This window comes from Dama dama, chromosome 12, assembly GCF_033118175.1.
Source record: "Dama dama isolate Ldn47 chromosome 12, ASM3311817v1, whole genome shotgun sequence".
In the NCBI taxonomy this organism is placed as follows: Eukaryota; Metazoa; Chordata; class Mammalia; order Artiodactyla; family Cervidae; genus Dama; species Dama dama.
This window is the reverse complement of record NC_083692.1, coordinates 89,005,180-89,032,728: the sequence shown is the minus strand read 5'-3', so window position 1 is coordinate 89,032,728 and position 27,549 is coordinate 89,005,180. Positions and strand designations below refer to the sequence as shown.

The 27,549-nt window shown below is 53.2% G+C and overlaps 2 protein-coding genes across 2 annotated transcripts in view; both read right to left on the bottom strand.

Annotated features, from left to right (window-relative positions):
* IGDCC3 (immunoglobulin superfamily DCC subclass member 3) overlaps positions 1-6,618 on the bottom strand; it is a 42,164-nt gene extending 35,546 nt beyond the window's left edge. The window contains exons 1-2 of the mRNA XM_061158327.1: positions 6,528-6,618; positions 3,507-3,812 (exon numbers count right to left, since the gene is read on the bottom strand). Coding sequence (XP_061014310.1) covers positions 3,507-3,812; positions 6,528-6,618 — 397 coding nt within the window. The remainder of the gene's footprint in view (positions 1-3,506; positions 3,813-6,527) is intronic.
* A 3,324-nt stretch (positions 6,619-9,942) lies between these two features.
* The window catches only part of IGDCC4 (immunoglobulin superfamily DCC subclass member 4), a 38,740-nt gene continuing 21,133 nt past the window's right edge, over positions 9,943-27,549 (bottom strand). The window contains exons 6-20 of the mRNA XM_061158039.1: positions 26,218-26,373; positions 25,094-25,507; positions 24,437-24,601; positions 23,765-23,902; positions 22,801-22,971; positions 21,405-21,644; positions 21,147-21,248; positions 19,468-19,651; positions 18,608-18,735; positions 16,659-16,829; positions 16,285-16,422; positions 15,010-15,115; positions 14,226-14,454; positions 13,339-13,500; positions 9,943-12,815 (exon numbers count right to left, since the gene is read on the bottom strand). Of these exons, the coding sequence (XP_061014022.1) occupies positions 12,402-12,815; positions 13,339-13,500; positions 14,226-14,454; positions 15,010-15,115; positions 16,285-16,422; positions 16,659-16,829; positions 18,608-18,735; positions 19,468-19,651; positions 21,147-21,248; positions 21,405-21,644; positions 22,801-22,971; positions 23,765-23,902; positions 24,437-24,601; positions 25,094-25,507; positions 26,218-26,373 (2,918 nt within the window). The 3' untranslated portion in view covers positions 9,943-12,401. The remainder of the gene's footprint in view (positions 12,816-13,338; positions 13,501-14,225; positions 14,455-15,009; positions 15,116-16,284; positions 16,423-16,658; positions 16,830-18,607; positions 18,736-19,467; positions 19,652-21,146; positions 21,249-21,404; positions 21,645-22,800; positions 22,972-23,764; positions 23,903-24,436; positions 24,602-25,093; positions 25,508-26,217; positions 26,374-27,549) is intronic.

Here is a 27,549-nt window from a genome sequence, read left to right as displayed (position 1 = left end):
ATTGTGCTCCAGATCATCTACCTCTTTACTCCATCTCCCAAAGGGCTCGAGACCAGGAACTGAGGCCAGAAAGTGAGCAGCAGGAACTAAGAGAATCTGCCTGAAGTGGGATGGGGGTGGAGGGGGGCTGGGGGTGGAGGGGAGCTGGGGTGGGTCCCCCCCACTTATCTCCCCTCCTTGTAGCCAGCCCATCCCTCTTTGGAGTCATCCAGGCACACAGATCTCAACAGGTGTGAGTCACTGCCTATTCCCACTGGATCAGGTGTCCCACATGCCCTTCCTGGAGCCTCTCCAGGGGGATGGTGGAGGGTCTCACAAGGCAGCCAAGCTATAGAAGATGCCCAAAGGCTTGGGAGAATCCCCAGACCCTCCCAGGAAGGGGTTAAAACAGAACACATTGCACCCCAGCTCTGAAGTGAGAGATTCACTCCCTGAGAGATTTCCCTGGAGTACTCCCTAACTGAATCCCAGTGCGGGAGAAAGTTGGGGGCTGGGAGTGGATTAAGGAGTCTGCTTTTGCTGGCAAAGTCACTGGGAGTGAAAGCTGCTCGGTCGTGTCCAACTCTTTGTGACCCCATGGACTGTATAGTGCATGGAATTCTCCAGACCAGAATACTGGAGTGGGTGGCCTTTCCCTTCTCCAGGGGATCTTCCCAGGGGGATCGAACCCAGGTCTCCTGCATTGCAGGCAGATTCTTTACCAGCTGAGCCACAAGACTGGAATCGCCTTTAAAAGAAGCAAAGAGGACTGACTCCATTACTGAGTACCAGCTCTGTGCCAGGCAAAGCGTGGAGTGTGTTAGTCCTTACCACCATCCCACAAAGTAGGATTATATGTACTTTTCACAGGTGAGGACACTAGGCCATGGAGAGATTAACTTGTCTAGGATCTCTTCCGTCACAAGTGTCGCAATTTTCAGCCCCCAAACTATAAACACATGGAAGAGGAAGGCAGAGAAACCAGACATGCTGGAAGCATGAATATGCCTAGGACCCTGAGCCACTCCATCCCAGACAGGAGACATTTCCCACTGAAGCCCCCAAGGAATGGGCCTGGACTCTAGTCCATCACGGTCAGGCCATCTTTCAATGACAGCATCCAGGCCCACTTGGATGGAAGAGGAGGCATTCCCAGCCATCGGCCCCACACCGATCTGCCTCACTGGCTGCACTGGGTGGACTCTGTGTCTGTGAGGGGTGCTTAGCATCCTCCAGCCCTGTCAGCCCCCGTGGAGCAGGCAGGAGAAGCAGGGGCTCTGGAGGGCACCTCACACCTTTTCAGAAGGCCTCCTCCCATGTCATACGACATCTGCCCGGCCCGCAGGCACATGGGCACGGCGTTGTTACCAAAGGAGAGAACCCAGGCGGCTAATCAGCTTTGGAGGTTTCTAAAACCTCACAGGGACATGAGCCTGTGACTTGAGGAAAGGGGATCCAACCGTCTAAGCCTTCCCTGAGGGGCCACAAGCCTTGCTGGGGAGAGAGCCTGTATCAGACTGCCAGGGTTTGGAGGCAAACCCCCAGCTGTCCCCAGGACCCCAGAGGCTTAACCAAGCCGACCGCACCCACTGGGCCTCCCTGCAGCCAGAGCCCACAGCTCAACTGCTTATACTGTTAGGAGTTTAAGGAGGCTGAACATCTTGAAGGTATTACCATTTATAGAAAAAGCACATTTACAATTAGCTCTATATAAACACCTGAGGATTTATCTCCCAGAAGTCTAGGCTGGTGATGCAGGAGCCATCGAACCCTCAGAGTTGACACAGGCCAGGGCGAGCTCCCTGAGAAGTCTCTTCTCTCCTGTCCGACAAGCTTCCTTGGGTCCCCACTCTCTGTCCCCACTTTTCCTCCTCACACCCAGCCATCTGCTCAGAGGGCGCACCAGCCTTCCCCTACCCTGCCAGGAGGGCCGGAGGATGAGGGGTTGCTGAGCCAGAAGTGATTCCGTCTCAAGGTCCAGGGCTGCTTCCCAGAGAGCTCCATATGGGGGCCTAGAGGAGCCTTCCTTAGAACAAAGGGGCATCTTAAATCCAACGAGAGGCCTCTTGCCTCAGAACAATTCATCACCCCCCAGCCGTTCAGAGCAACTGTGCAAATGCCCTCGGAGCCAGGAAGAAATTGGTCAGTGATCAGACGGGGAAGAGGCAGCGTGCCACAAGGGTTAAGTGGGAGGATGCAGGATTCGGAATCCCTAAACTGCAGTCCTGGCTTCTCTGCTCACCTCCGAGTCTCAGTGCTCCCATCTGTAAAACAAGGATGATGACTGCCGATCTTCCAGTGTGATCACAATGACTAAATGAGATAATTCATATAAAGCACCTAGGCAGGGTGCCCAGTATGCAGCAAGTGTTTGATAAGCATTAGTTTGAATGATTACCAACCAAAATTAAAGCAGCCTTTTTAAGGGACACCACCTCAAGACACCACCCAGAAGTACAGAGATTATAGGATTCGGAACATTTTCCACTTGGCAAAACTTTTACTCTTTCTCAAAAGCAGTGGTTCTTGGGACTTCCCTGACAGTCCCGTGGTTAAGACTCCCTGCTTCTAATGCAGGAGACTTAGGTTTGATCTCTGGTCAGGGAACTAAGATTCCACATGCTGTGCAACATAGCCAAAAAAAAAAAAGAAGAAAGAACCAGAAGTCTTCCCACCCTCATAGCTTGCCACCTTCCCAAGATACATAAATAATTTTGGTTTATGTGGTAATACCTATGAGTGTACACAGATTAAACAGCAACAGCAGACTTCTGGTAGGACAGAGCAGCAGAGCACGACAATCATTTCATCACCACAATGACTGATGGTCCATCAGCTAAGCACAGTTCTAGAGATGAAACACCTCTTCTCTCCCAATCAAAAAAGCATACCAAGTATCAAGTCATCACAATGTACGCTTGAAATATCTTATAATTTTATTATCAATTACACCTCAGTAAAGCTGAAATTTTGTTTTAAGTACACCAGTAGGAAGGTGAGTGAGAGGAATGTCATTACTATGTTAACCCTGAAATTATTCTATCATATTTTTTGTAAAGCAAATCACTGAAGCTTCAGAATGTTATCACTGGTACAGTGAGGTTTATTCTACCCTAAAGGTTTGAAAGTCAGCATGTAATTAAAAACTGCACGTCATCAAAATTACCCTTCAAAATCCTCTTCAATCACCCCCAAAGTTTATCTTTAAACACAAAAATCATACTCAAAAGACTGGGATGCTCATAATATACAGGCATCTGGAAGCTAAGACACACCGAACCAAGAGCTGAATAAAGCTGGCTTTCTCCCTCCCTCTTCCTACAACAGTGTTTGGCTACATTCTTGTCAAATTGCATTCCAATCAGTTAAATGTGTAAATGATATAATTCCACCACACAAATTGCTGCTATGCTCCTCTCAACTGACCCATGCTGAGACATTAGCTCTCCAGAAGCTACATAAGATGGAACTGCTCCCTTTATCCCTCCATGACCTGGGGGGAAAAAAAAGTAAGGGCACCCACTTACTTGCAGCCTGGATTCGAGCCTTCCGACTGACCACCAGCCCAAAGCGGTTCTGGGCCACGCACTCATAGTCCCCCTCATCTGAAGGGCCGCCTCCTCCATCCAGCAGGAAGTGGCGGATCATCAAGGACCCATTAGCCAGCACAGTGGAGTGGGTACTGTCCGCCAGCTCCACCCCATTCTTCCTCCAGGTGATTCGCACTGGAGGGGTCCCCTCCACCTTGCAGCCCAGCATCACGGGCTGCCCAGGGACTGCAACGTCATCGCTCGGCTCCACGGCAAATGCCAGTTCAGCAGAGTGGCCAAGACCTGCATGAGGAGGGGGAGAGAGAGTAAAAGGAGAAGTTAGTGTGGGATGAACTTGAAAACACAGGGCTTCCAAGTTCTCTGGATCTGAGTGTCCCATCCCCATCATTCTGCGATATTAATTGGAATCTCTGTTAATAAATAGAAATTTCTGCATTATGAAGGGTCATCTCATTCAGTACAGTTACTTAATCAACAGACCGTCTCAGAGAGATGGATAGTATTTCTACCACCTTTCTTTTATTTGTATGTTTTAAAAAATATTTATTTACTTGGCTGCGTTGCAGCATGCAAGATCTTCATTGTGGTGCATGGACTTTTTAATTGTGGCACAAGGCCTTTATTTTTTTTTATTTTTTTTTTTTTTAGGACTGACTAAGTTTATTTTATTTTTTTTATTTATTAATTTATTTATTTTTTCAGTGGGTTTTGTCATACATTGACATGAGGCACAAGGCCTTTATATCTTTCACAGAAAAGGAAACTGAAGCCCAGAGATGTTAAACAACTTGTCGGAGACCTCAGAGTTAATAGTTACAAATCTGGGACCTAAAAGCAAGACTGATTCCAGCATAGCTGCTGCCACTTCTGTGGCCACCTGGTTAAACACTGAAGCCCCACAGGCTTTCAGAGTGTGACCTCAGGTAAAGTATTCAATCTGCCCTGGCTTCTCCATCCTCGTTTGTTTAATTAAGCAACAACAATATGGCTTGTGTGCATGCTAAGTCACTTCAGTCATTCAGTCACTTCAGTCCAACTCTTCCCAACCCCATGACTTGTGGCCTGCCAGGTTCCTCTGTCCATGGAATTTTCCAAGCAAGAATACTGGAGACAGTTGCCATGCCCTTCTCTAGGGGACCTTCCCAACCTGGGATCAAACCCACGTCTCTTATGTCTCCTGCATTGGCAGGTGGGTTCTTTACCACTGAGCCACCAGGGAAGCCCTATGTTAAATATGACCTACAGATGTAAAGGCAGTATGAAAAGTTAAAATTTCTAAACAGATATAAAGTGAGATAGTAATAAATCGCTGCTTCTTTTTGCTGACAACACCATCTGAACAGGGAGAAGGGTGTGTGGGTCCAGGACTGGGTACAGGCTAGGTTAAGGTCCAGCTCCACGGCCCCACCCCTAGGATGCTCTGGGGTTTGGCAGTTCCGTTTGCTTTGCCTTTGTCATAATGAGGATGAGGGATACCAAACATTACTCGGATTTCTCAAAATTCAGAAAGAAGGAGGCTCCTAGAACCTTTCTCCCAGCAACCTCTTCACTCTTGCAGAAGAGAAAGGAACTGGAAAAGGGGAAGATGAGGGGGAAGAAGAGAAGGGAGAAGACAAAGGTGATCAGGGAATCAGAAGTGGGAAAGGAGAGACGAGAGCTCCAGTCCCAGGCATGATGCCAAGTCTCCTACTTCTCCAGCCAGCAACTTACTAGACCAGTTATAACTTCAGTCCTAGAGAAATGAACCCACCTGGGCTAGAAGGCAGCCACAGACCCCTCCACATTTCCGGGCAACTAGTGATACGGGAGCGGGCCCCTCCCTTCACAGTCCAGCGCCCTCCCTGGCGGCGGGGAGACGGGGCAGTGAGGGGGAGAAAGGAGAAGGAGGAGCGCTGCGGTTAGGGGCGTTTTCCCCACCCTCAGGGACGTGTAATTCGTACTTTAAGATGTTTGAGGGTCACGCCCCTTCAGATCCCTACCCATCCTTCCTAAGACTTGCGTTTCAGCTGCCTCGGCTCCGCACCCCAAACCCGGTATTTTAATAGCAACTGGGGGATGGATAAACTTTCTACTAGATACGCTTGCGACATCCTGCTTCTCCGGAGCTAAGAGGGGAGAGAATACTGCCCAGAGGAGCATCTGTTGCGAACTTGGGGTGGGAGAAGAAGCGACTAGATTTTCACCTCTCTCGCGTGAAATGGGCCCCTTACAGTCCCTGAGGGAACAGGGTGGTGGTGACGGAGCTCCGGGCAGCAAAGCCGGCAGACCCCGAGCTCTGCGTGTGCACCCTCCCGGGCAGGGCGGGCACGTGGGCATCCCCGCCTCTCTCTCGCCCTCGGTCGGCTTCTCTTTCCTTTCCTCAGCTCGCAGGGTTTCTCCCCCTCCCCACGCGCGGCCAGCCGGGGACCTCCCTCTTCCTCGATCGCTCCCTCGCACTCCGCGTCCCAGTCCCTCTCCAAATCCACGATGCGCTCTCTTCACCCATCGCAGCCCGCTCAGTCCCGGACTCCGCCCCCCCGGATCGGCGATCTCCGGGGTCGGCGGTCTCCTAACCTCGGCCACCGCGGGCCACTCTGTGCCCACCCTCGGGCTCCGCGCTCCCCAACTCGCCCCTCGGACCGGACTCAGCCCTGCGGTCTCCCAAGGCTCGTTCCCCACTCTCCCCAACTCCAGCCTGCCCGCCGATCTCCTGCTTTGCCGCGCTCCTTGCCGCTTGGCCCGGGCTCGGACACTACCGAGTCTCGGAGCCGCAGCGGACTGAATGCGGGTCTTTCTCCTGGGGGCTCCATCCTCAGCATCTTCTGGCTCCGCGTTCCCGGCAGCCGGGCCTCCGTGCCCCGTCCCCCGGCTCCGCCCCGTCCTGCTCGTCTCCCCTTCTTGGGAAGTCCCTCCAGCCCGCGGTCCGCCGGCAGGTCCGCCCCTCGCGCCCCCTGACTCCCTTCTCGCCCTTCCCGGGGCTCGGTCCCCAGCAGCCGCACCGCGGGCGCCCTAGCTCACCGTCGCTTGGCGCAGGCAACAGTAGCAGCGGCAGCAGCTGCAGCAGGAGCCGGGGCCGGCGGCGCGGGGGCGCAGCGCGCGAGGCAGCCATGGGGCTCGCGGTCCGCTCGGATCGGCGACGCGCGGCTCTGGGGCCTCTCGCGGCTCACAGTGTCCCGCGGGGCCGGCGCCGAGGCCGGGGCCGGGGCTCCGGCCGGGGCCGAGCCCGGGCGGCTGGGGGCTGGGGCCACATGCCTGCCTAGGAGCGCCGGGGGCGCAGGGCGAGCGCGGCCGCTTGCGCCATCTTGCACCCACCCGGGCGATCTGTCAGCCTCGCCCGGGGTGCGCGCTCCGCACTCGCACCACCCGCCCCGCCCTCCTCCCGCCGCCCGCCGCCCCTCTTCCTTCCCCTCCCGGTCCCCTCCCCCAGCCCCCTCTCCCCGGAGGCCCGGTCTGGGGAACAAAAGAGCCGGCGAGCGCTTTAAGCGGCCGGACATTCCCGGCTGCGCGGCGGACGCGCCCCCTGCGCTTTGAACTGGGGCCGGAGCGGCGGGCGCCATCCAGAGCTGCAGCCCCGGACCCCTCCCCACGGGCCAGCTCCGGACTTGGGGGGCTGGGGGAGTGGAAACCCAGTGGACTGCGGAGTAGGTCCGGGTTGCAGAGAAACACGCAAAGCTGTCGGATCCTCTCCTACCCACTCTTTCTGCTGCGTCCTCCTGCACCGTGTCCAAGTCTGTATTGTCGAGATAATTCCCTAAAAGCTGCACAAAGTTGTCAAAGATTCGGTTTTCCATGGGTGTCTAGTTCTTTCACCCAAAGGTTAGGACGTTTAGCTGCAAGACTGGCCTGTTTAGACCGAAGAGTTCTGGCGCTTGGGTGGACAGGAGGGAGGAAGGGTAGGAAGGCGGCTTCGTCCAGGGCCCTGGGAAAGCAGACCTAACAGGACAATGAGAACGCTAAAGTAAACCGGATTCTGGCCCCACTTCTCCCTGCTGTTTAGTTCAGCAAACCCAGGTAGTCACTCTCAGAGCTCATCTGAAAGATAAAGATATCCCATCTCCCCTGCTCACTTTGAAGGAAATGTAAAGGATACAGGTCACGACAAATGACCTGATAACTGGAATAGCACACTGGAAGTTAAAATTCCCAATAACACTTCTATGCCACAAAGACTCAATGTTTCATGTCAGAATGTAAAAGGAGACAACATCAGTCTCAGGTAAGGATTGTTATGGGAGATAGGCATGCCTCTTAGGAGATACAGCCCCACGCTAGCCTGCAGAGATCATCAGTCTTGGCCACTCGCTATTAAATGATCTTCTGTTGAGTTCAGCATGATGTGCTAGTCCATCAAAATTACTGAGCCTCTACTAAGTTCGAGGAGCAGGAGGTTTAAAGAGAACAGTCTCTGCCTCACTCAGCTATTGGCATTGAATTGGTCAGGAAGAGGAGTAATTACATCTCTCTTTTGATACCAACTCTGGAATTGCAGAGCAGAAGTGTTAACATATATAAAACTAACTGATGCAGATAGGTTAAAAAGGGCCTCCAGAAATCAGGTAAGTTTACTAGTGATGGGGTTTGTGCAGCCCAGGGACTCTGTAGTAGCGATTGGAAGATGAACAGGACTTGAGACATATGAGCAAGCAATAGGAAGCAATGGAGAAATTCAGGGTCAGGGAACACACTGAAGTCCCAAGCCAATTTCTTTACAAGGAAGGGCAGGAAGGATGAGCCTCTACTGGCCATAGGAAAGGGAGGGGTGGGGGCCCTCTCTGGGCTGAAAGGCCTGGAACTCCCTCCTGCAGGGTCTGAATTCTCAACCACCCCTTCTTGGCTTGTCCTAGACTCAGGAGAGGTCAAATTGGTGTCCTGAGTTGCTGTCATTTTAAATTCATTTTGACAAGTGTTTAATTCTTCTTTATCACAACGCTAGGTCTGAGAGTGATATGCAAATAATGGCTATTCTCCTGCATGCAAAATGTGCAGTATCTCCCCCTACAATGTGTCAATTAACTCAGGGCTGGCTCACCAGCTACTTTGGGGGTGGTCTTGGGCAGGAAGCCCTCTGGTTCTTGGTTCCCAGCAACAGAAAACACCCGTGGTCAAGGCACTATAAAGATCCTAGCAGAGCCGTTGCCAACTGTAATCCTGAGATGTGTGTGAGGTGTAAGCGTGGGGTCTGGTGTATGACTGCTGTGCCTAGGTTTGAGTTAATGGACACCAGCATGATTGTGAAGGTGAGGGTTCCATGCGTGGGTGTCTGAGCTCATAGGCACTGTGCCCATATGTGTGAACGGGCGTCACGGGCAATTTTGGAAGCCAGATTTATACAGAAGATTTGCCGAACCCAATCTCTGGAGTTTGGTGGTTCACTCCTCCCTTGCATCCCACAAAGTTAAAAAAATGTGTGTCCAGATGAAAAGAGATCCCTGAAGAGCCTAAAAGAATGACATCAAAGAAAGCATCTTTCCTAAGTTTAGGTGTTTTTTCTAAGTGCCTGTTGAGGGAGGGAGATGGTTCAGCTCCTTTTTTGAGGTGGGGAGAGGAGTTCCTATCCTAGGAGTCTGAGTAACTTATTTTTTTACTTCATCGAAATATAGTTGATATACAATATTATATGTTACAAGTGTACAATACAGTGATTCATAATTTTTAAGGGTTATACTCCATTTATAGTTATAAAATTTTGGCTCTGTTCCCTGTGTTTCACAACATATCCGTGGAGCTTATTTTATACATAGTAGTATAGACCTACCCCTATCTTGCTCCTTCCCCTCTCCCCACGGTAACCACTAGTTTGTTTTCTATATCACTGAGTCTGTTTCTTTTTTTTTTTTTTTATATTCACTAGTTTGTTGTATTTTTTAGATTCCACATATAAGTAATATTATATAGTATTTGTCTTTAACTTATTTCACTTAGCATGATACCCTCCAAATCCATCCATGTTGTTTCAAATGGCAAAACTTCATTCTCTTTTATGGCTGAGTAGTATTCCATTGCTTAACCAGACCACATTGTCTTTCTCCACTCATCTGTAGATGAACATTTAGGATGCTTCCATATCTTGGCAATTGAAAATAATGCTGCTGTGAACACTGACATGCATGTATCTTCTCAAATTAGTGTTTTTGTTTTGTTATATACCCAGGAGTGGAAATGCTGGGTCATATGGTGGTTCCATTTTTAGTTTTTTGAGAAACCTCCTTACTGTTTTCCACAGTGACTGCACCAATTTACATTCCCATCAGCAGTGTACAAAGGTTCCCTCTTCTTTAGAGAAAGTCCAGTTCTTTCTTATAACCACCTGCTCTTCTGCTCAAAACTCAACATTTCCCATCCTGGTAAGAAATACATTCTCTAGGGCAGAAAGGCTGAAGAAGTTCTAGTCACTTGGTTCCACAAACAAGAACATTTTTGGAAAATAGTTTATTAATTCATTACAGGGACAGATATATGATCAATGCATTGGCTTAACACTAAAGAATATGATAATTGTAAGGAGAAAAAAAATGCTGGAAAAATAATTAAATAATACAGCAAAACTACAGACAAATAAATGAGCAGGTACCGATTATACTTGTCATGCATCAAGAAAAGGTTTTTAAATGAGACTCAAAAACCATAAGGCATCCATGGTAGGTGACAAAAGGATTAATACCCTGTAAAAGGCCAATGGACTCTTTTCTAATAAAAATACTGCTACAAAGACACAAACCTAACACTTCCAAATTACCCAGAGCCCAAATCATATATAATGCTAGTGAGTAATGGCCACGTTCTTATCAACTGTGAGTTATAGGCAGATACCAGATTTATTACTTATTTGCTTTTGAGAAACAATTTTCCACCCAACCTAATGGGTTATAAATTGTCTCATTTGCAGCTATTTAATTTAAACCAGAACCTCAGTGCCTGTTAAACAAGAACATGAAAAATGACTATGTGGTGTAATGCTAAGAGCCTACTGTTAAAAGAGCCATTTAATTCAGGACAGTTTTTTTTTCTTTTTCCTTTAGGAAAAAAAAGAAAAAAACCAGCAAAATAAAATGAGGCTTTTGACCTTCAGAGCAGTGATGAAACATATACAGTAGTGTTAGCCACAGCAATGCTGAATGCTACAGAAATAGTACAAATGACAGATCTGTCCTTAACGAGATACAAAACCAACATTAATAATCTTTAGTGTTATCATAGGCTGCCTGAAGGGGGAGGAGGAGGAAATGTAGGTGCGGATGTCAAACCTGAGTGACACCCGCGTGTAATAAACACAGATGCTGAAAGGGTCTGAGGAAGCTGCAGCTCCACTGAGAGACATTTCACCATTAAAAAAAAAAGGAAAGATAGACTGGTTATTTCTAATTTGGCTCAGAAGCCAGAGTTAACCCTTGATGTGCTTGCTGCTCAGTGAAAAAAGATGAATTCAGGGAGAAGAGACCAAGTACTAAATGATCCTATGAGAGACTGAGGTGCAAAATCAAATAAATGAAACAAGTCAGGTTTGTCCCTGTGTATGTGTGGTGGGGGTGGTCAACAAAAAATGACTTCAGGATTGAATTTAAAGAAAGAGCAAAATGAGATGAGCCCATCACCCTTGTCCTGTGCGAAGCCCCTACTTCCAACACCCTAGAGGATGAGATCCCTCCCAGCCCCACCCATCAGTTCCTGGTCAAGGGGCAGAGAGTGGGAAGCGAAGGGGCTCCCCGGCCTCTAATTCCCACCCCCTTCTCCCTTTCAAGTTCCAGCTGGGAAGGAAGGTGCCTCAAACGCCTCTGCCCAGCAAACCAGACTTACCGCATGGAAGGGAGGGAATAATTGTATCCCTGTCTCAAAACCCCCAAGTCTGACTTGCATTCATCCCCTCTAAGGAGAACCCTCCAGTCTCAATCCCAGGGAGAAAGATGCAAGGGAAGCTGAAAGGTCTTCTCCAAACCTGCACTGGGGGTGTGCAGTCTGCCTGGGGATGGGGTCTACAGAGGCACGGAGAAGCAGGGGCAGGAGGACGATGGCTGAAGTGGACGGCGGACACAGGAGTCCCATCACGGCCTCAAACAGACATGAGGTAGTCATGTTGTGAGGGAAGGATGCTGAGACTGAACCCAGGCAGGAGAACCACATGATAGTGTGGGAGAGGCGAGAGCAGAGACAGACAGAAGCCACAGAGAGGAAAGGACCGAGTCCCAGGACAGAAGAGAAGGGCGCTGAGGTTGGAAGAACGGGGGGACAGGACAAGACACTAGAGGACTGAGCGGGGAGGAGAGAAGGGAGAGCAACAGAAAGCAGATTTGCAAAACTAGGCACTTCCCCAGTTACAAAACCAGGTGCAGACTTGCTCTGAGGGGAGCTGGAGTCACCCTCTCAATCTGGGCCCGGGGCACATGGCAGATGGGAGGTGATGCCACTAAAGTGTCGGGCATTCAGAGCCTACTTGCACTCAGCCCAGCCCAACCGGAAAGTGGGCCGGGGCTGTCTTTGTCAGACAAGGCATTGGAGACACTCTCAGAGTGCGTAATAAAAGGCTGGGTGACAGAGTAGGGGCCCGCAGGGCTGGGGGCGGGCCACTCTGGGGCAGTGTCCTGACCTGGAGGATCAGTTAGGCCATAGTGATCACTGCCTGGCCCAGAGCTTCCCAGCTCACCAAACAGCACACACACATGTGCTTCACACATGTGCATATCACATGTAACTGTGCGTCACGTGTCTCACATATCACATGTGTCACAGAGTATGGGGGGAGTGAATAATCCAATCCTTCCTCTCCCCGAGCCAAAGCACCCCAGGAGGCTCCAAGTGGCTTGATGACTTTCGGGCAGAGACGCGTACATGTGTAGCCACACGTGTCATGTCGCATGATCCAAACCAGCCTGTCCCAAACTGTGCCCTGTAGGGGAGCTAAGTAGAGGAGGAGGGGACTGGGGCTTTGGACAGGCTTGGACTGGCTCCTGGAGGGTAGGGGGCCTTTGGCTGGCAGTTGTTCCCAGGGGCCTCCTCCAGAGCTTCCCTGGACTGGAGGTCCGAGTAGGGGCAAGAATCGCTGGCTGCCTCTGGCAGGCAGGTGAGTCTGTCTGGCCCAGGGGCTGCTTGCTCACACCCTCCTGGCTCCCTGTCCAGCCAGTCTTCCCCTTGATCGAGATCCACAACACTCGAAGTGAGGTCAGGAGCCTCTGAAGGCAGGGAATCCTCAGGTTCCAGGTCTTGGAGGTGGAGGTCAGGGGTCCCATTGGATGCACTAAAGTCAGAGTGGACAATGACTTCGGCCTCCACCTGGTTCCTGCAGGCTGAGGGAGGCTTCTTCCTCCCGTTGCCCTGGTCAGAGCAGAGAACACAGAAACCATCACTGAGAGTGACCATCAGAAGAATGACTATCATTCTCGGGATGGAGCGAGGCTGACCCCCAGCCTAGAGCCCATTATATGTTCTGCGGGAGTTGGTAAAGGAAGCACAGTGACTGTCCTCCCGGAGATGATGGTCAGATCCATGGGCAGGCAGGGGAACACTACGATCTGCCCTTGTCACAGAATTTCAGAAATACCAGACACAGGCGGGCTCAGTGCACACGAAGAAGGGCTGAATGCAGTCCGACTGGCGCACGCTCAGATCCATGGGAATTCAGCCGTGGCCCACTTATGCCTCGCTCGAGGAGGGGCTGTCTTCTCAAACACTGGCCTGCCCTCCACCTATTCACCTTTAGAGGCTCCGGGGGTCTCCAGGCTCGACTTTTACCCCCGGGGACGTTACCACCAGGGGTCTCCAGAGGATTCACTACTTGCTTTTAACAAGCGCGGGACCCTTCCCTCCTCCCCTCCCCGTTTCTTCCCAGGACACTGACCTTTATGGCCTCGTACACCAGAGCCTGCAGCAGCAGTGTCTGCCCAGTTCCAGCAGGGGGCAGCAGGGCCCGGGTCAGAGAGGGCATGGGGCCTGCCTGGGGCAGCTCACAGCCTGCCCAGGAGCCTGCCCAGCTGGGCCCACCGGGCTGAGCCCAGGAGATCTGCACAGGGAAAGAAGCAGGAGCTGAGGCCTGGGCTGGGGATATACGCAGGACACGGCTGGAGGCCCTCCGCAGACTCTCGGCCCCCTTTCTACGTCTCTCCCCAAAGCAGTGGGGACAGGCACAGAATCTGAGAGTCCAGGGGTGAATCTGAGGATAGAAAGATGCTCCTGCAGAACAGCCCAGGAGTTTCTGAACCAGGCAAGTTCTCCTTCGCCACAGAGGCAGGGAGAGGGTGAGAAAGGACTCAGCGGTTCAAGCTGGCTGGTCAGAGAATTCAGGATGAGCCACGGCTGCCAGGATGGACAGGACCCGCCCTGCGTGGATGCACCTTATCTGGATCCCGGTCCTACCTGGCCACAGCCAACCTGACCAGCCCCCTTCCCCCACGTGAGGGAGTACTGGGTCTTAGAGCTCTCCCCAGCTCCCAGGATGAGGCGCGTTCTGGCCACCTTGAGTCACCCGCCAACAGCCCCTCGGGGCTCTCCGCTCCTTCCTGAGAACCAGGCTGACCTATTCTGCCAGAGATGGAGGCCCATCTGCTTCCCTGCCTTGCCAACCGTTTCAAAGAGGAGGGAGAGTCTTTTCTTCTGCAGCTGGTCCAGGGAGGGGAGAGGGGAGCGCGCCCCTCGCAGGGTCACACAGCGTGCTCTCGCGCCCCCTAGTGTCCGATTTGGGAATGAACCGCAGTGTGGGGCTCGGCCCTCCCCCGGCTCCGGGCTCACCTTTCTCTTGGAGTGGCCCCGGCCAGCAGAAGCCCCGCCACCCATAAGGCTGTGCACTTCAGCCCTGTCCTCGATGTCGGAGGGCGGTGGGGACCAGTCCTGGGGACGAGGATGCACAAGGGACTCCAGTTCATGGACAGCTGGGGGGCTGGGGGGTGCCAGGCGGGCTCGGGAGTACAGTGCCGGGTTCCCAGCAGTGGCCGAGGAGGACAGGCCCGGGAGGGCTTCTCTGGAAGGGAAGATGGGGAACAGACACAGTGGTCAAAGAGAGGGGCAGGGGTGGGATTGGGATTAGTCCAGCCTATGCCCCTGGGCAGGTTCCTACCCATCTCTGAGACTTAATTTCACTGTCTGTGCAATGGATAAGAAATTCTGTGACTGTTCACAACAGCTGTGACACTGCCCTGAGATCCTTCCTCCCGGGGCTCTGGGCATCTGGAGATTTGGGGGCCCTCTTTGCAAGAGGCTGGCAGCTACCAAGGAAGTCCATGAGGTCACAAAGAGTTAGACACGACCAAGCAACTGAATAACCGCCACCAAGGAAGCAGGAGACAGGCAGCTAGGTTATGCCAGCCCTGACTGAGCGGTACACTGGGGGCTTCCCTAAACCCACTCCACTCCCCGCTCTCACGAGGACCTCACCCCAACCTGTTCATCCCAGACAACTTCCATGGGGCCCCCAGGAGGGGCTAGAGCAAGTCACGGCCACTTTCCCCGCTCTCTCTTCCCTGCAGCCCTTCTGGAAGTTGCTCCTCTCTGTGGTCAGACTGGTCCTCCCACCCACCTGTGCGGGCTGCGGCGCAGGCCAGCACACATGCAGGCCAGGAGGCAGAGGAGGCCCAGGCAGACGCCCACGATGATGCCCGTGACCGAGTGCACGTCCAGAGAGTCTGGCAGGGGAGAGGGAGGGGACAGAACAGATCAAGGACAGGAGAAAACCCGAGGTTCATAGACCAGGACATCCTGGGGCTTCCTCCGGAGGCCACTGGCCTGAATCTCTTCCGCTGGACACGTGAAATCTCTGATGCAAGGATCAGAGGGCCCTACAGACTCACAGGGACCACCACTACCTCTCTCTCCAACTGTCCGCCCCACTGGACATCCGGAAGCTGAAGTTCCTCCCCATCAACCTGGCCTTTCAGTGAAACACGCCTCTTGCCTGCCTAACAGGGCTGGTTTCACAGGAGTGCAACACGTGCAGTGGCCCGTGGCCCGTGCTGAGAAGGGTTCTGGGCTTGGTTTCATGCTCTGCTGTCACCACCTTGAAATTCTTGCTCATTTTTTAAAAATATATTTATGTGACTATGCTAGTCTTAGTTGTGGCACACAGGATATTTTTTTCTTTTGTGGCTGCTGTGTAGCATGTGGGATCCTAGTTCCCTGACCAGGGATCTAACTTGCCCCCTCCAGTGGGAGTGTGGAGTCTTAGCCACTAGACTGCCAGGGAAGTCTGTCTTCTTCATTTTTCGATAAGGGGTCCCACATTTTCCTTTCACACGGGGCCCTGCGAATCATGGTGTAGACAGTCTCATGGCCTGAGACTTCCACTGTATAAAGCTCATCACCTCTTCAAGCCAGTTCTCCAGTGAAAGTAAGCTCCCAGAGAAACCAAGCCAGTCTCCCACAAATCTGACCTTTCGACTGAATTACCACTGAACCTCACCCATTTCCCCTTCAAATTTATCCTCTCCACACCAGGCTTCCCTGGTAGCTCAGACGGTAAAGAGTCTGCCTGCAATGCGGAAGTACTGGGTTCGATCCCTGGGTCAAGAAGATCCCCTGGAGAAGGGAATAGCTACCCACTCCAGTATTCTTGCCTGGAGAATTCCATGGACAGAGGAGCCTACAGTCCATGACGTCACAAAAACTCGGACATGAGTGAGCAACTGAGACTTTCACTTTCACACCAAATAAAGGGGGCAGCTGTCCAACAACATGTGCCTGAAGGCAAGGCCTTGGAGGAGATGACTTCAGAATTAGAAGTCAGCTCTGGGGGCCTCTGGGGAGCTTGGGCTGCCCCAGGATGGAGCCCACCCCTTCCTCCCTTTCCACCTCTTACCTGAGAGCTTCTCCTGGAGAGTAATGACATCCTGCAGGCCAGAGAAGGGCCCAGGCCCCACCTCTGTGCGTGCCCCCATCTTGAAGAAGTACCTAGTGTCGCTCTCGAGGCCATGGACCTCAGCACTGAAGATGTTTCCTGGGGGGCAGGGGAGCCAGAGAGAGCAAGGTTGGTGAACCAGGTGGGGGTGGCCTGCAGGGTTGGGCTGGGAAGTGGCCCTGGGAAAACCTGCTGCTCCCACCCAGGCAGCAGCTTCTGCCTGCTCCTCCTAGAACAAACCTCCGTGGCCATCTCAGTACTAACCCAGCCACTGAGGAGGCTGGAAAGGGGTGGGGGGAAACGCTTGCTCAGAGGTCCTGGGTGAGGGCACTCACCTTCCGTGGTGAGCAGGGTCCACTGGTGCTCGGGCTGGGTGTGGTTGTTGCTGTAGAGAATCAGATACTCCACGATCTCCCCGTTGGGCTCCGTGGGGGGGCACCAGTGCAGCCGGACGGTGGACGGTGTCAGGGGGCTCAGGCGCAGGTCGGATGGGGGTGTCGAGGGCCCTGGGTGTCAGAGGAGGAGACAGGGAGAGGCAGGGTCGCTGACAGCCCCAGCTGTGGGCACAGCTGGGAGCCAGGGCATGAAGGCATGGCCTCCTTGCTTCCACCTTTACTGGAACAAACCACAAAGCACGAAGCAAAATGAGGTCGGGTCTCTCACCCGGGAATTTCCAGAAAACAGTTAGGAAGGGGGGCTTTGCCACCATTCCTACCCTCTTAGAAACTCTTTTCCACTCTTTGGAGCAGAGCTCCTCAAATCTCCACACCCAAATGCTTCCAAGGACTGAGGATGGTTGTCTGGTCCTCAGGGGACCTGGGGGCAGAGCGCAAAAGTTTTTGGAAGGCTTACATGTCATTTAAAGTCATATCTCCTGTGGTAACATTTATTATCTAAGTAGTGTTTGAAATGATTTTTTATTTAAAGTTCCTAACTCCCCTCGCCACCCCAAATCTTCAAGTAAAATTTGCTGATGCCCTATATAGCCTCCATCTCCACTGGCTCGGGCCCAGGACCTTAGAGTCACAGGAATCCCCGTGCGAGGAGGACCACCTTGAAAGGCTTTGTGTTTTGTTTTCAGAGAAGTTGAAAGGGCAGGAGGGGGGCAGGAGTAAATGAGGAAGGGAGGGGAGAAAGGAGGGACAAAAGCTGACTATTGAGTGGGGAAACAACAGAAATTTGGGGGCTCAGGTTTTCAAGGCCCAACAGAGGGTGAGATGGGGACCCAGGACTAGAAGGCATAAAGAAGCCACAGCACCATGGGCAGTCAGAACCCTCACTGGCCCGAGGTGACTCCCCACTTCTCAGGCTCTAGTCTCCGCATCTGTGAAAGGAGAAAATACTCCCCCCTCTGAAATCAGGTCAGTTGAGCTGGGGATTCTGTGTCAGAGAGTCTCCCTTGAGAAAACACCTAGTCTCCCTAAACTCCATGAGCGAGACCAGGATAAACGGAGCTCCTGTCCTCCATGGTGGCTCGGACAGTCAAGACATCGCCTGCAGTGCAGGGGATCCGGGTCCGATCTCTGGACCGGGAAGATCCCTCGGAGAAGGAAATGGCAACCCACTCCAATATTCTTGCCTGGAGAATTCCATGGCCAGGCTCCTCTGTCCATGGAGAGCAAAGAGTTGGACATGGCTGAGTGACTAACAACACCACTTGAGCTGAGGTCATGAGTGTGTGAGAAACAATTTGTAAGCATTTTTTTTTAAAGTGCATTCATGAGGGTGCATGGCCCTCCCCCCCCCCCCCCGCCCCCCCGCAAACCATACACACGTCTTCTTATTTCAGATCAGGAACAAAGGTCTGCTGATAGAAAGGGGAACTGTCTCAGGGTCAGCAGAACCTAAGAGGCTGTGCTGTGAGGACAAAGAATCACTTGTCTCCAGATGCGTTTCCAGAGGGTTCCAGAGTCACAGACCTGCAGAGCTCATGGTCGCATCTTCCCCTCTTACAGATGAGGACACAGAAGCCCTGCTGGGGAAGGGGCCTGCCTAGTCTCCCTGGGTGTCAGGGGCACGACGGGGACCCAAATGCAGAGTCCGGGATGCCTGCCTCCAGAGCCAGCCCTCTTCACAGCTCAGTGAGGTCTTGGCACAGCCTCTTAAAAGAAACCCCTCCTCTAAATCTTATGTGATCATGCCTGTGAGTAAATGGTTAAGACCAGCATTGGATTGCCAGCATAAATGCATAGCGACTGACAGGAACTTACAGGGTTCGGAGGGGCATTTCAGCAGAGGGCTGCTGGGGCATGGAGTTCGCTCAAGGGGCTGAGGGGCCACTCACGGTCAGGCAGGGTGGAACGCTCTACCACGGAGCCGAAAGGCCCGTCCATGTCCACACCATGAGACTGTACTGCAAACTCGTATTTGGTGAATGGCTTCAGCCCGCCAATGAGGATGTCTTCTCCAGAGCTGCCAAGGTAAGAAATGCAACTAGGAGTCTCAGGCCCCTTCAAGTCTCCTCCCCCCAACCCAGCCCCAACCCCTGCCTTGGGCAGGGAATCTGCTCCCTGACACTGGGGCCTCTAACACCATCCAGAGGACCTGCAGAAAGATGTGGATGGATGGATGTGTATGTGAGATTCCATGTCCAATCCCCAAGCCAGGCCCCCTCTTCCAAGAAATATTCCTGGGTTAATCCATGTCACTCTCCACCCAAAGAACCCTCTCTGATGCTTCTTTTCCTTGACTTAAAGGAAAAGATGCATAACTTTTCCTTAATGCATAACTCTTCCTTGATGCATAATTTTCCTTTAGCTGCAACTGTATTAATATGTATCTATTGCTTTTTATGCTTTGTCTTGTCTGCCAAACCAACAGAGACCAACAGGTCTCTGACTCCCCATCCAACAAGGCGGGCCTCTCAGGACAGCAGCTGGGCTTTCTCTTCCCCACCACCTGAGAGTGAAGAAGTAGGTCTGTCCTGCATGATGTCTCCCTGGGTGGAGCAGAAGGCCCTCTGATGAGGGGACAGGACTGGATGGGCTCTCCTTTCCCATCTGTCACCATCAGGCCATCAGACTCTCAATGCGCCCCCCGTTTAACGCGAGTCATGAAACGCCCTGCCGCCTCAGGCCCCTCTCTTCACCACCCCCTGCTGCCTTCCTCCCCCCCACTCCGCCCCTGCACAGCCCCGCGCCCCACCTGGTGTAATAGGTGACCAGGGAGGCGTTCCTGAGCCCCCACGGGCTGAAGCGCACGGTGTAGTTGACAATCTTGACTGTGGTGAAGTCTGGCTTTTTCCACCGAAGCCAAATGGAGGTAGAGCTGTTTGATTCCGCATGGACATGGGCAGGGGGCAAGGGTGGCCCCCTCTGGATGGGCAGGTCTGGAGGGTGAAAATTAGAGTGTAGGAAGGGAGTGAGGATACTCATCTGGAAATACATACCGTGGTTTGCAGTTCCCAAGGCCCTTTCTTTTACCCTTCTCTTGTGATCCTGTGAGTTGGGAATAAGGCTTTATTTCCACTTCACAGATGAGGAAACTGAGGCCCCCAAGGATTTAAGTGATTTTGGCCAAGGGCATACAGCGAGCAGACTATGGAACACTAGTATGTAAGAATGTAAGAGAGGGAGACAGCGAGTCATGGTAATTATGAGCACAGATTCTGGAGCCAGGCTGTCCTGATTCAAATTCCAACTCTGCCATGTACTAGCTGTGTGACTATGGAGAAGTTAATTAACCTCTCTGTGTTTCCATTCCCTATTCCATCAGTGGGGCTAATAATAGTACCTACATTTCATAGGGTGGTTATGAGGATTAAATTAGTTAATATTTGTAAAGTATATAGAAGTGTTATGGAGTGAATGTTTGTGTCCCCCCACAAAGTTCCTATGTTGAAATTTGAACACATGGTGGAGTCCTGTCTGTTTATAACAACTTGTCTATAACAACCACAGACTGGGTGGTAAACAACAGAAATTTCAGAGTCTGAGATCAAGTTTTGGTGAAGGTCCTCTACTGGGTTATAGACTATCAACTTTTCATTGTGTCTTCAGGGCAGAAAAGGGTGGAAAGCTCTTTTGTGTGACTTAAAACAGTACAAATCCCATTCATGAGGGTTCCACCCTCATGACATCATCTAATCCTAATTACCTCCTAATACATCACACTGGAGGGTAGGGTTCCAATGTATGAATTCTGGGGGACACAGGTTTTTTGTCCATAACAGTGCCCTTATAAAAGAGACCCTAGGGAACTCTCTAGACCTCTTTCTGCCCTGTGAGGACACAACGAGAAGACGGCCTATGGTCTATGAATCAGGAATCGGGTCTTCACCAGACACTGACTCAGCTAAGGCCTTGATCCTGGATTTCCCAGCCTCCAAAGCAGTGAGAAGTAAATGTTGGCTGTGTAAGCTACCCAGGCTATGGTGTTTTGTTACAGTAGCCTGAACCAACTCTGAGCCTCAGTTTCCTGGTGGACCCACATAGGGATACCCTCCCTGCCTAAAGCAGAGGAATAATCTGAGAGATAGTGTGATGAAAGTGGGTCATCTTAAAAATTGTTTAAAGGTCAAACTTGGGGTCAGAAGTCACTGATGGACCATGGGGTTTCTCTCTGTCCAAACCTTCCAAATTAGCACTGCTCATGGATAATGAGCATGGATAATGGATAATGAATAATGGATAATGAAAACAAGGGCCCATAAGACAGAAGCGGGAGCTTCTCTCTGCGATCTAAAAGGGCCAGTAGAACAGGTTTGCAGGTGGCTGAAACTTCCAGACGGCCTGCCCACCAGGGCCGGCCCGGAGGAGAGGGAAAGGAGGCCAGGCACAGACCTGCTGACTGAGCCCTCCTCCCCCGCTTCCCCAGCTCCTCACCTGGGGTGGGAGCCTTCTCTGTCTTGCCCTTCCACACTGCTGCATAGCCATCCTCGTGTTTGTTGAACGCCACGAGCTTCACCTCGTACAGCCGGCCAGGGACTGGGGAAGGTCACGGGGGTCACTCACTGGTTAGAGGAATCTCCGGGGTCATTCTCGCACCCCCTGAGAGACTCCATCTCCAACCACCAGCCCAGCTTGTCCAGACCCCCGCTGGACCTATGTCTATCTCATCCCCTCCCGGGCGGCCCTCCTTACCTAGCTGGGTCAGTTCATACTGCTTCACTTTCTTCTTGAGCCGGACGGGCCCCACATCCCACGCCTGGTCTCCACGGCCCCCTGGAGGGCTCTCACCATCCATCTCCTCCTCTTCCGTTCCCACCTCTCGCCAGTACAGTTTGTAGCCAGAAATCTGGGCGGGGTGCGGGGGTGGCTGCCAGGACACGACCAGGGACTCCATCCTTGCCCGTACCTTCAGCTCTGTGGGCGCAAAAGGGACTGGGGGCAGAGGAGCAGGTAAGGGAGGAGGAGCAAGAGAGTGAAGGAGAAGGAAGAGGGGGAGGCCGGGGAAGGGAGGAGGGAAGAAGCATGAGGAAGCAGAAAGCAGGAAGACAGTATCGAGTGAGGCCCTTGCCAGAGTTCTCCCAATATATCTCACCACTCAGCCACAGCCTAAGGGTCAGGCCCAGGCTGGGTCTAGAGAAGAACTCACTATTCCATAAGCCCAGAGTGCTGAGAACGCCGGGACGTCTCCTGGGTGTTTGCAAAGAAGTTAGCATAGAGCACTTCTGGGGCAGGGCTGACAGTACCTGCCTTAGAGGAGGGCTCTATAAATCTTCTGAAGGGATGAAGGCATGGGCATCGGCAGGCAAGGGGATGAGAGGGGTTGCTGAAGCCAGGAAGGAGGGATGGAGACACCAGAGTGGGGAGACCTACTTAGAGCCTGAGGCTGGGTTGGCTCACTGTGTGTCTGATGCTGTTCTAAGCACTTCATAGCGTGTATTCTAACTTTATTCTTACAACCCTACAAAATAGCATAAATACTAGTGTCCCTATTTTACAGATAAGAAAACTGAGGCTCAGAGAAGTCCAGTAACTTGCCCAAGATGACACAGATAGTATGCGTGCCAGGTTTTGTCTTCATTAACCACTCTACTATTGGGCCTCTCAACAAAACCCACAACAGTCATAGTCACAGAAGCAGCTACTATTTATTTATTTATTTTTCCCCAGCCATGCTGTGCGGCACATGGGAATCTTAGTTCCCCAACCAGGGATTGAACCTGTGCCTCCTGCTGTGGAGGCATGGCTTCTTAACCACTGGACTGCCAGGGAAGTCCCCTGTTGGCTACTACTTAACCAGTTCTAACTATGTATTGAACTTTTGTTTATATTAACTAATCTTCATGATACACCTGGCAGTAGTAAGTGAAGTCTTAGAGCTGTGAATGGTCTGTCCAAGGTCACACGGCAGATGGGAGGGATACACGAGCCCAGGGGTGTCTGCACACGCCAGCCCTTCGCCTCTTCCCCCATCGAGCAGGGGCAGCCATGGCAGATCTCTCGTGGAGGGGTTGGTTGGGTCTGGGCTCCCAGGGATCCCAAACGCCCACAGTCACTCACATCACCCCACCTGTCCCCTCTGACCCCGTACCATGGCTCTGGTTGTGCACACTGGGCGTCCTGTGCTGCATCCACGGGGAGGGGGCCCCGTAGCCAGCCCCTGTGCCAGCTGAGATCCGCACTCGATACACCTTGTTGGGCTGAAGCGAGTTCAGCGTAAACTGCGTCTCATTCCCCGGCACCTCGGTGGAGAAAATCTGATCTGCTGGGACAGAAGACACCGGCTTTGGGTGGCCGCCTTAAGAACCCCTAACCCCCCTACACTGACTCTTCCACTCTGGGCCCGGCTCCTCAGTGCCATCAGAGCCCGAGGCCCTCCCAACACTGACCCCTCAGTGCCTGGATGGACTCCATGCTTCAGTGAATGCTCAGGCCTCTGGCCCTGGCTGATGCCAGCCATGAGCTTGGGCTCACAGTGGGGAGAGTCAGGGCACACGCTCCCCACTGCCCCCGGGAGCCAGCCCACACACCACCAGGGCATGGGCACAAGGGGCTGGTTGTGAAACCGCCAAGCACCGCCTCTTCCAGAGCCCTGTCGCCCCCCATGCCCCCTTCCTCACCCTTCCCTCCCTCCTCGCCCTGGCCCCCTGGCCCCCAGCCAATTGCCTTCTCCTGTGTCTTCATCAATTTCATTCCTCCTCCCCGAGATTCTTGACATCTGTCCTAATACCCCACCCATGCCTCATTTCCCTCAATCCCACAAGCAAACCCTGCACCTCCCTATCCCTTCTGAGCTGGAAGGGACCCCTGGGATTACCTAGGTCACCTGCCTCACTTCGCAGACAAGGAGCCTGCGGTAGCGACTGTCTGATGACGCACCACAGTGGTGCGAAGGTGAGGCTAGCCCCCAGCCCTACCCTTGTCTTGAGCGAGCCCTCTGACTGAGCCTTCCCTTCCACTCCTGCCCTCCCAACCCCCAGCACCCCCGTCCCCCTTTCTAGGTTCACCTTGCCCCACCCCACCAGCCGCTCTCACTGATTCCTGCCCCCACTCACCTTCCTTTCCCAAACCGTACTCTATCTTGTACTTCACCACCTGCCCGTTGCTCAGGCCGGGAGGCAGGGGCAGCCACGCCACCCTGATGTCCGAGGGGTTGGGGCTGGACAGGGAGAGCTGGGGCGCTGCACTGGGGGCTGAGACAGAAGAACATCAGCGTGAGTTCTGCTCCACCGACGTGGAAGGTGAGGCCCAGGAGTGGTCAGAGACTTGCCCAGGTCACACGGCAAGTCAGAAGGAGGCCCAGGACCAGGATCTGAGGGAGGAAAGGGAGCCTCTCAGGGGAGCCCCAAGCTGGAGAGGATGGGACAGCCTTCCCGGGCCATGCCCCCAGCACAGTCTTCTACATCCAGTGGACTGTCACTGGCTCCTGTCTGACTGGATGGTACCTGGGTGCAGCGGAGAAGGGCCACCTGATTACAGGCAGTCATGAAACCTGGGCTCAAGCTGCAGCTGCACTATTGACCTTGGGCAAGTCTCTCACTTTCTGGGCCTCAGTTTCCCCAACTGTAAATTAGGGAGATGAACCCTTGCCCACTCCTTTACAGGGCATAAAAGATGGCACAAGGCAGGTAAAAGTGCCTTGGCATAGGAGTAAGGAGAAACTAAGCTACCATCCTCCGGGAATTCCCTGGGCCCCAAGGTGCCCACAGGAGGTGCAGAGGCCCTACCATCATCCAGAGTGTGGACCAGGGCTGGGGAGGAGGTACGGCTGGCCCCCAGCTGCGAGTAGGCCACCACGTAGAACTCGTAGTCTGTGTTGGGTTCCAGGTCTCGAACCTGTAGCTCAGTGGTGTCATTGTTCACTGCAAACTGGTATTCCACGTTGTCCACGCCTGAGTGGGTTAGGGGACAAAGTGTCTGTCACAGGGCCACCGCCTGAGGCTTCCCTGCTCGAAGCTGTCTAGGGATCCTTCATGTTGTTCAGTCCCCGGAATAGCCTCTTTCTAGCTAAATCATTCCAGATAATCTGAGTAGGAGCATATAAACTCCCCTGACTTCTAGTCCCACTGTATTAGTTCCTCCCACTAGTTAGGAAGTCTTTTCTGTCGCGTAACTGAAGTGACTCCTGCTGCAATTAACAAGCTGGCTCCAGGACTGCCACGGCATTTTCCCTGGGAGTAGCATCCTCTCACTGCTCTTTTAAACTGTGGCTGAAGGGGAAATGCGCTAACCCATATCTACACACAGGCTCCCACCCCATCCCATCCTATCCCCAAAGGCAACACTTCAACCATCCAGGCTGTGCCGCGTCCCTTCCCCCGCCCCCCGGAGGCACCCCCTGCAGTAGGTCTTCGCTGGGGTGTCTTAGCGCCGGGCAGACGCACCCCGTGCCTTCTGGTAGTGGAGGGAGAAGCCAATGATCTGCTCGCTGTGGAGCTCGGGCCGCTCCCAGGCCACCAGCACGGCGGAGCTGCTCAGCGGCGTGGCGGTGACCCGCGTGGGGGCGCTGGGGAGCCCCTCGCGCACCACGACCGCCAGCGGCGCAGCGGCGCACGCCGTTCCCGCGCCGTTCTCGGCCACGCACTGGTAGTAGCCGGCGTCCTGCAGGCGGATCTGCGTGATGACCAGGCTGCCGCCGCCGCCCTGCACCTTGACGCGCCCGTTGGGCCTCAGCGGCGCCCCGTCGTGCAGCCAGCGCAGCCACGGCCGCGGCTCGCCGGACGCGCGGCACACGAAGCGCGCGGTGCTGGCCCGCGTCCGCGACAGCGCCTCCGGCGCCTGAGAGATGACTGGAGCGGCTGGGGGACCGGAGGGGGACGCTGACTGCGCGCTCCCGCCGCTAGAGGCCTGCCCCCGCCTCCAAATACCCAAGGGACTCCCGCAGCCCCTCACTCATTCTCACCTCTCCCTGATTCACCCGTCCCCCCAGAATACCCTCAGCAGCGCAGCTCTAGCTCACTTCCTCTTTCTACACCGGCCCTACACTGACCATTCTCTCCAGGCCTCCTCGGCCTCCCCAAATACCCTGGCCTCTCCAGGATCTAACCCTTCTCCCGCACTTATTCCGTCTCCCCTACCTCCCAGGACCCCACACCTGTCAGATGTACCCCCCCCCCCATAACCTCACTCTCATCCCTCCCCACGTTACCCGGGTCCCACCCAGACCACCTCTCCAATAACCCAAGCAATGCCCTTTATCACCCCTCTCCTCTTCCTCAACTCCATCCTCCAATCTCCTCCCACACTTGTCTCCTCTAATTACCTAGTCTGTCCCCTCCAAGGTACCCCACCTCCTTACGAAGGACTCCTCCCCGGGTGCTGGGCTCCCGCCGCCCTCAACCTTCTCTTGCCTATTCATTCTCCTCCATCGCCTCTGACACGCCCACTTGTCCGTTTTCCAACTTCCTATTCCTCTTTCGCTCAGCCCCAACTAATCCGTCCCAATGCAGTCTCCCCCTGCACCGGCTCCCCGGTCCTATGCCCCATCTCACCCTCCACCCCTCCTCACCCAGCACGCGGAGCTCGGCGGCTGCGGTGGCGAAGTCCCGCGTGCGGGGCTTGTTAGCTCTGCAGACGTAGACGCCAGAGTGGCGGGGCTGCGCGCTCTTGATAAGTAGGTTGGTGCGGCCCAGGACGATGACATCGGTGGAGATGGGCTTCCCGTCTGCGGGAGGAGGGAGAGTGCTGGAGCGGGGAGCTGCCGGCTGCCCCTCCATCCACTCTCCGGCCTCGGACCTCGGGTGGGGGCGCCCTCTCCACCCGGGTTAAGAGAACCTGACAGTCTCTGGTTGGGATCTCAGTTCCTCCACTTGCTAGACCAATGATCCCCTCTGAGCCCTAGTGTCTCTCTCTCTAAAATTGGGGGACAGTCCCTCGCTGGAAGGGCTGTTCTGAGGGTGGAACCAGTAAGGTCTGTGAGACTGGCCCACACAATGCAGGCACATCAATAGGTGCTCTGAACACTACTCAGTTACAATTACCATTCCTGTTAAATTCATTTCTCTCAAGGACACCCTCCTACCATATGATCTCAGCCCAGGGCTATGATGAAGATATGGCTGGGAAGGTCTGCACCATAACCAGAGACCTGAATACCTGAGACTTATTTTGATGTGAAGTGAGAATCATTTTGAAAGCCCTTGCCTTACAGTCAGGAGTTGAAATGCAAACCGCCAAGAAACAAAAAAAAACTATTCTACAATCACAAAACCAAAGAAATGCACGTCAGAACACAGATGTTCATTTTCACCTATTAAAGTGGGAAAGGTTTTAAAGACAGTATGTTGCAATGCCTGAGAAAGGGTAAATGCAGATAGGGCTACACAGGGGCTCCAGCTTGACCCTGAAGCCAGGATGCCACTTGTGGGCACCCTGTAGTGGGGAGCTGTTAACAGTGCTGACCACCTGTGTTAACTCTAACAGTGGACAGCTGGGAAAGACTTCAAAAAGTAAATTCTGGCTATACTCAAATGATGGACTCTCAGTTATTAAAATTATTTTTTGAAAAACCTTTTAAACGATGGACAGGGAATCCCCTAGCAGTCCAGTAGTTAGGACTCTGAGCTTCCACTGTAGGAGATACGGGTTCAATCCCTGGTCAAGGAACGAAGATCCCACAATCAGCATGGTATGGCCAAAAATAAGTCAATAAAATAAAGATGGGGAGATGCTTATGATATACTGTTGAATGAAAACAAGACTTGGAACTGTAAATACAGCATGCTTTTATTTGGGGGGGGGGGAAATATACATGTGCATAGAAAAAAACTCTGGAAGAAAACACACTCATATGTTAGCAATTTAATCTCTGAGTGATGGGATGTTTACTGTTTCTGCTTTT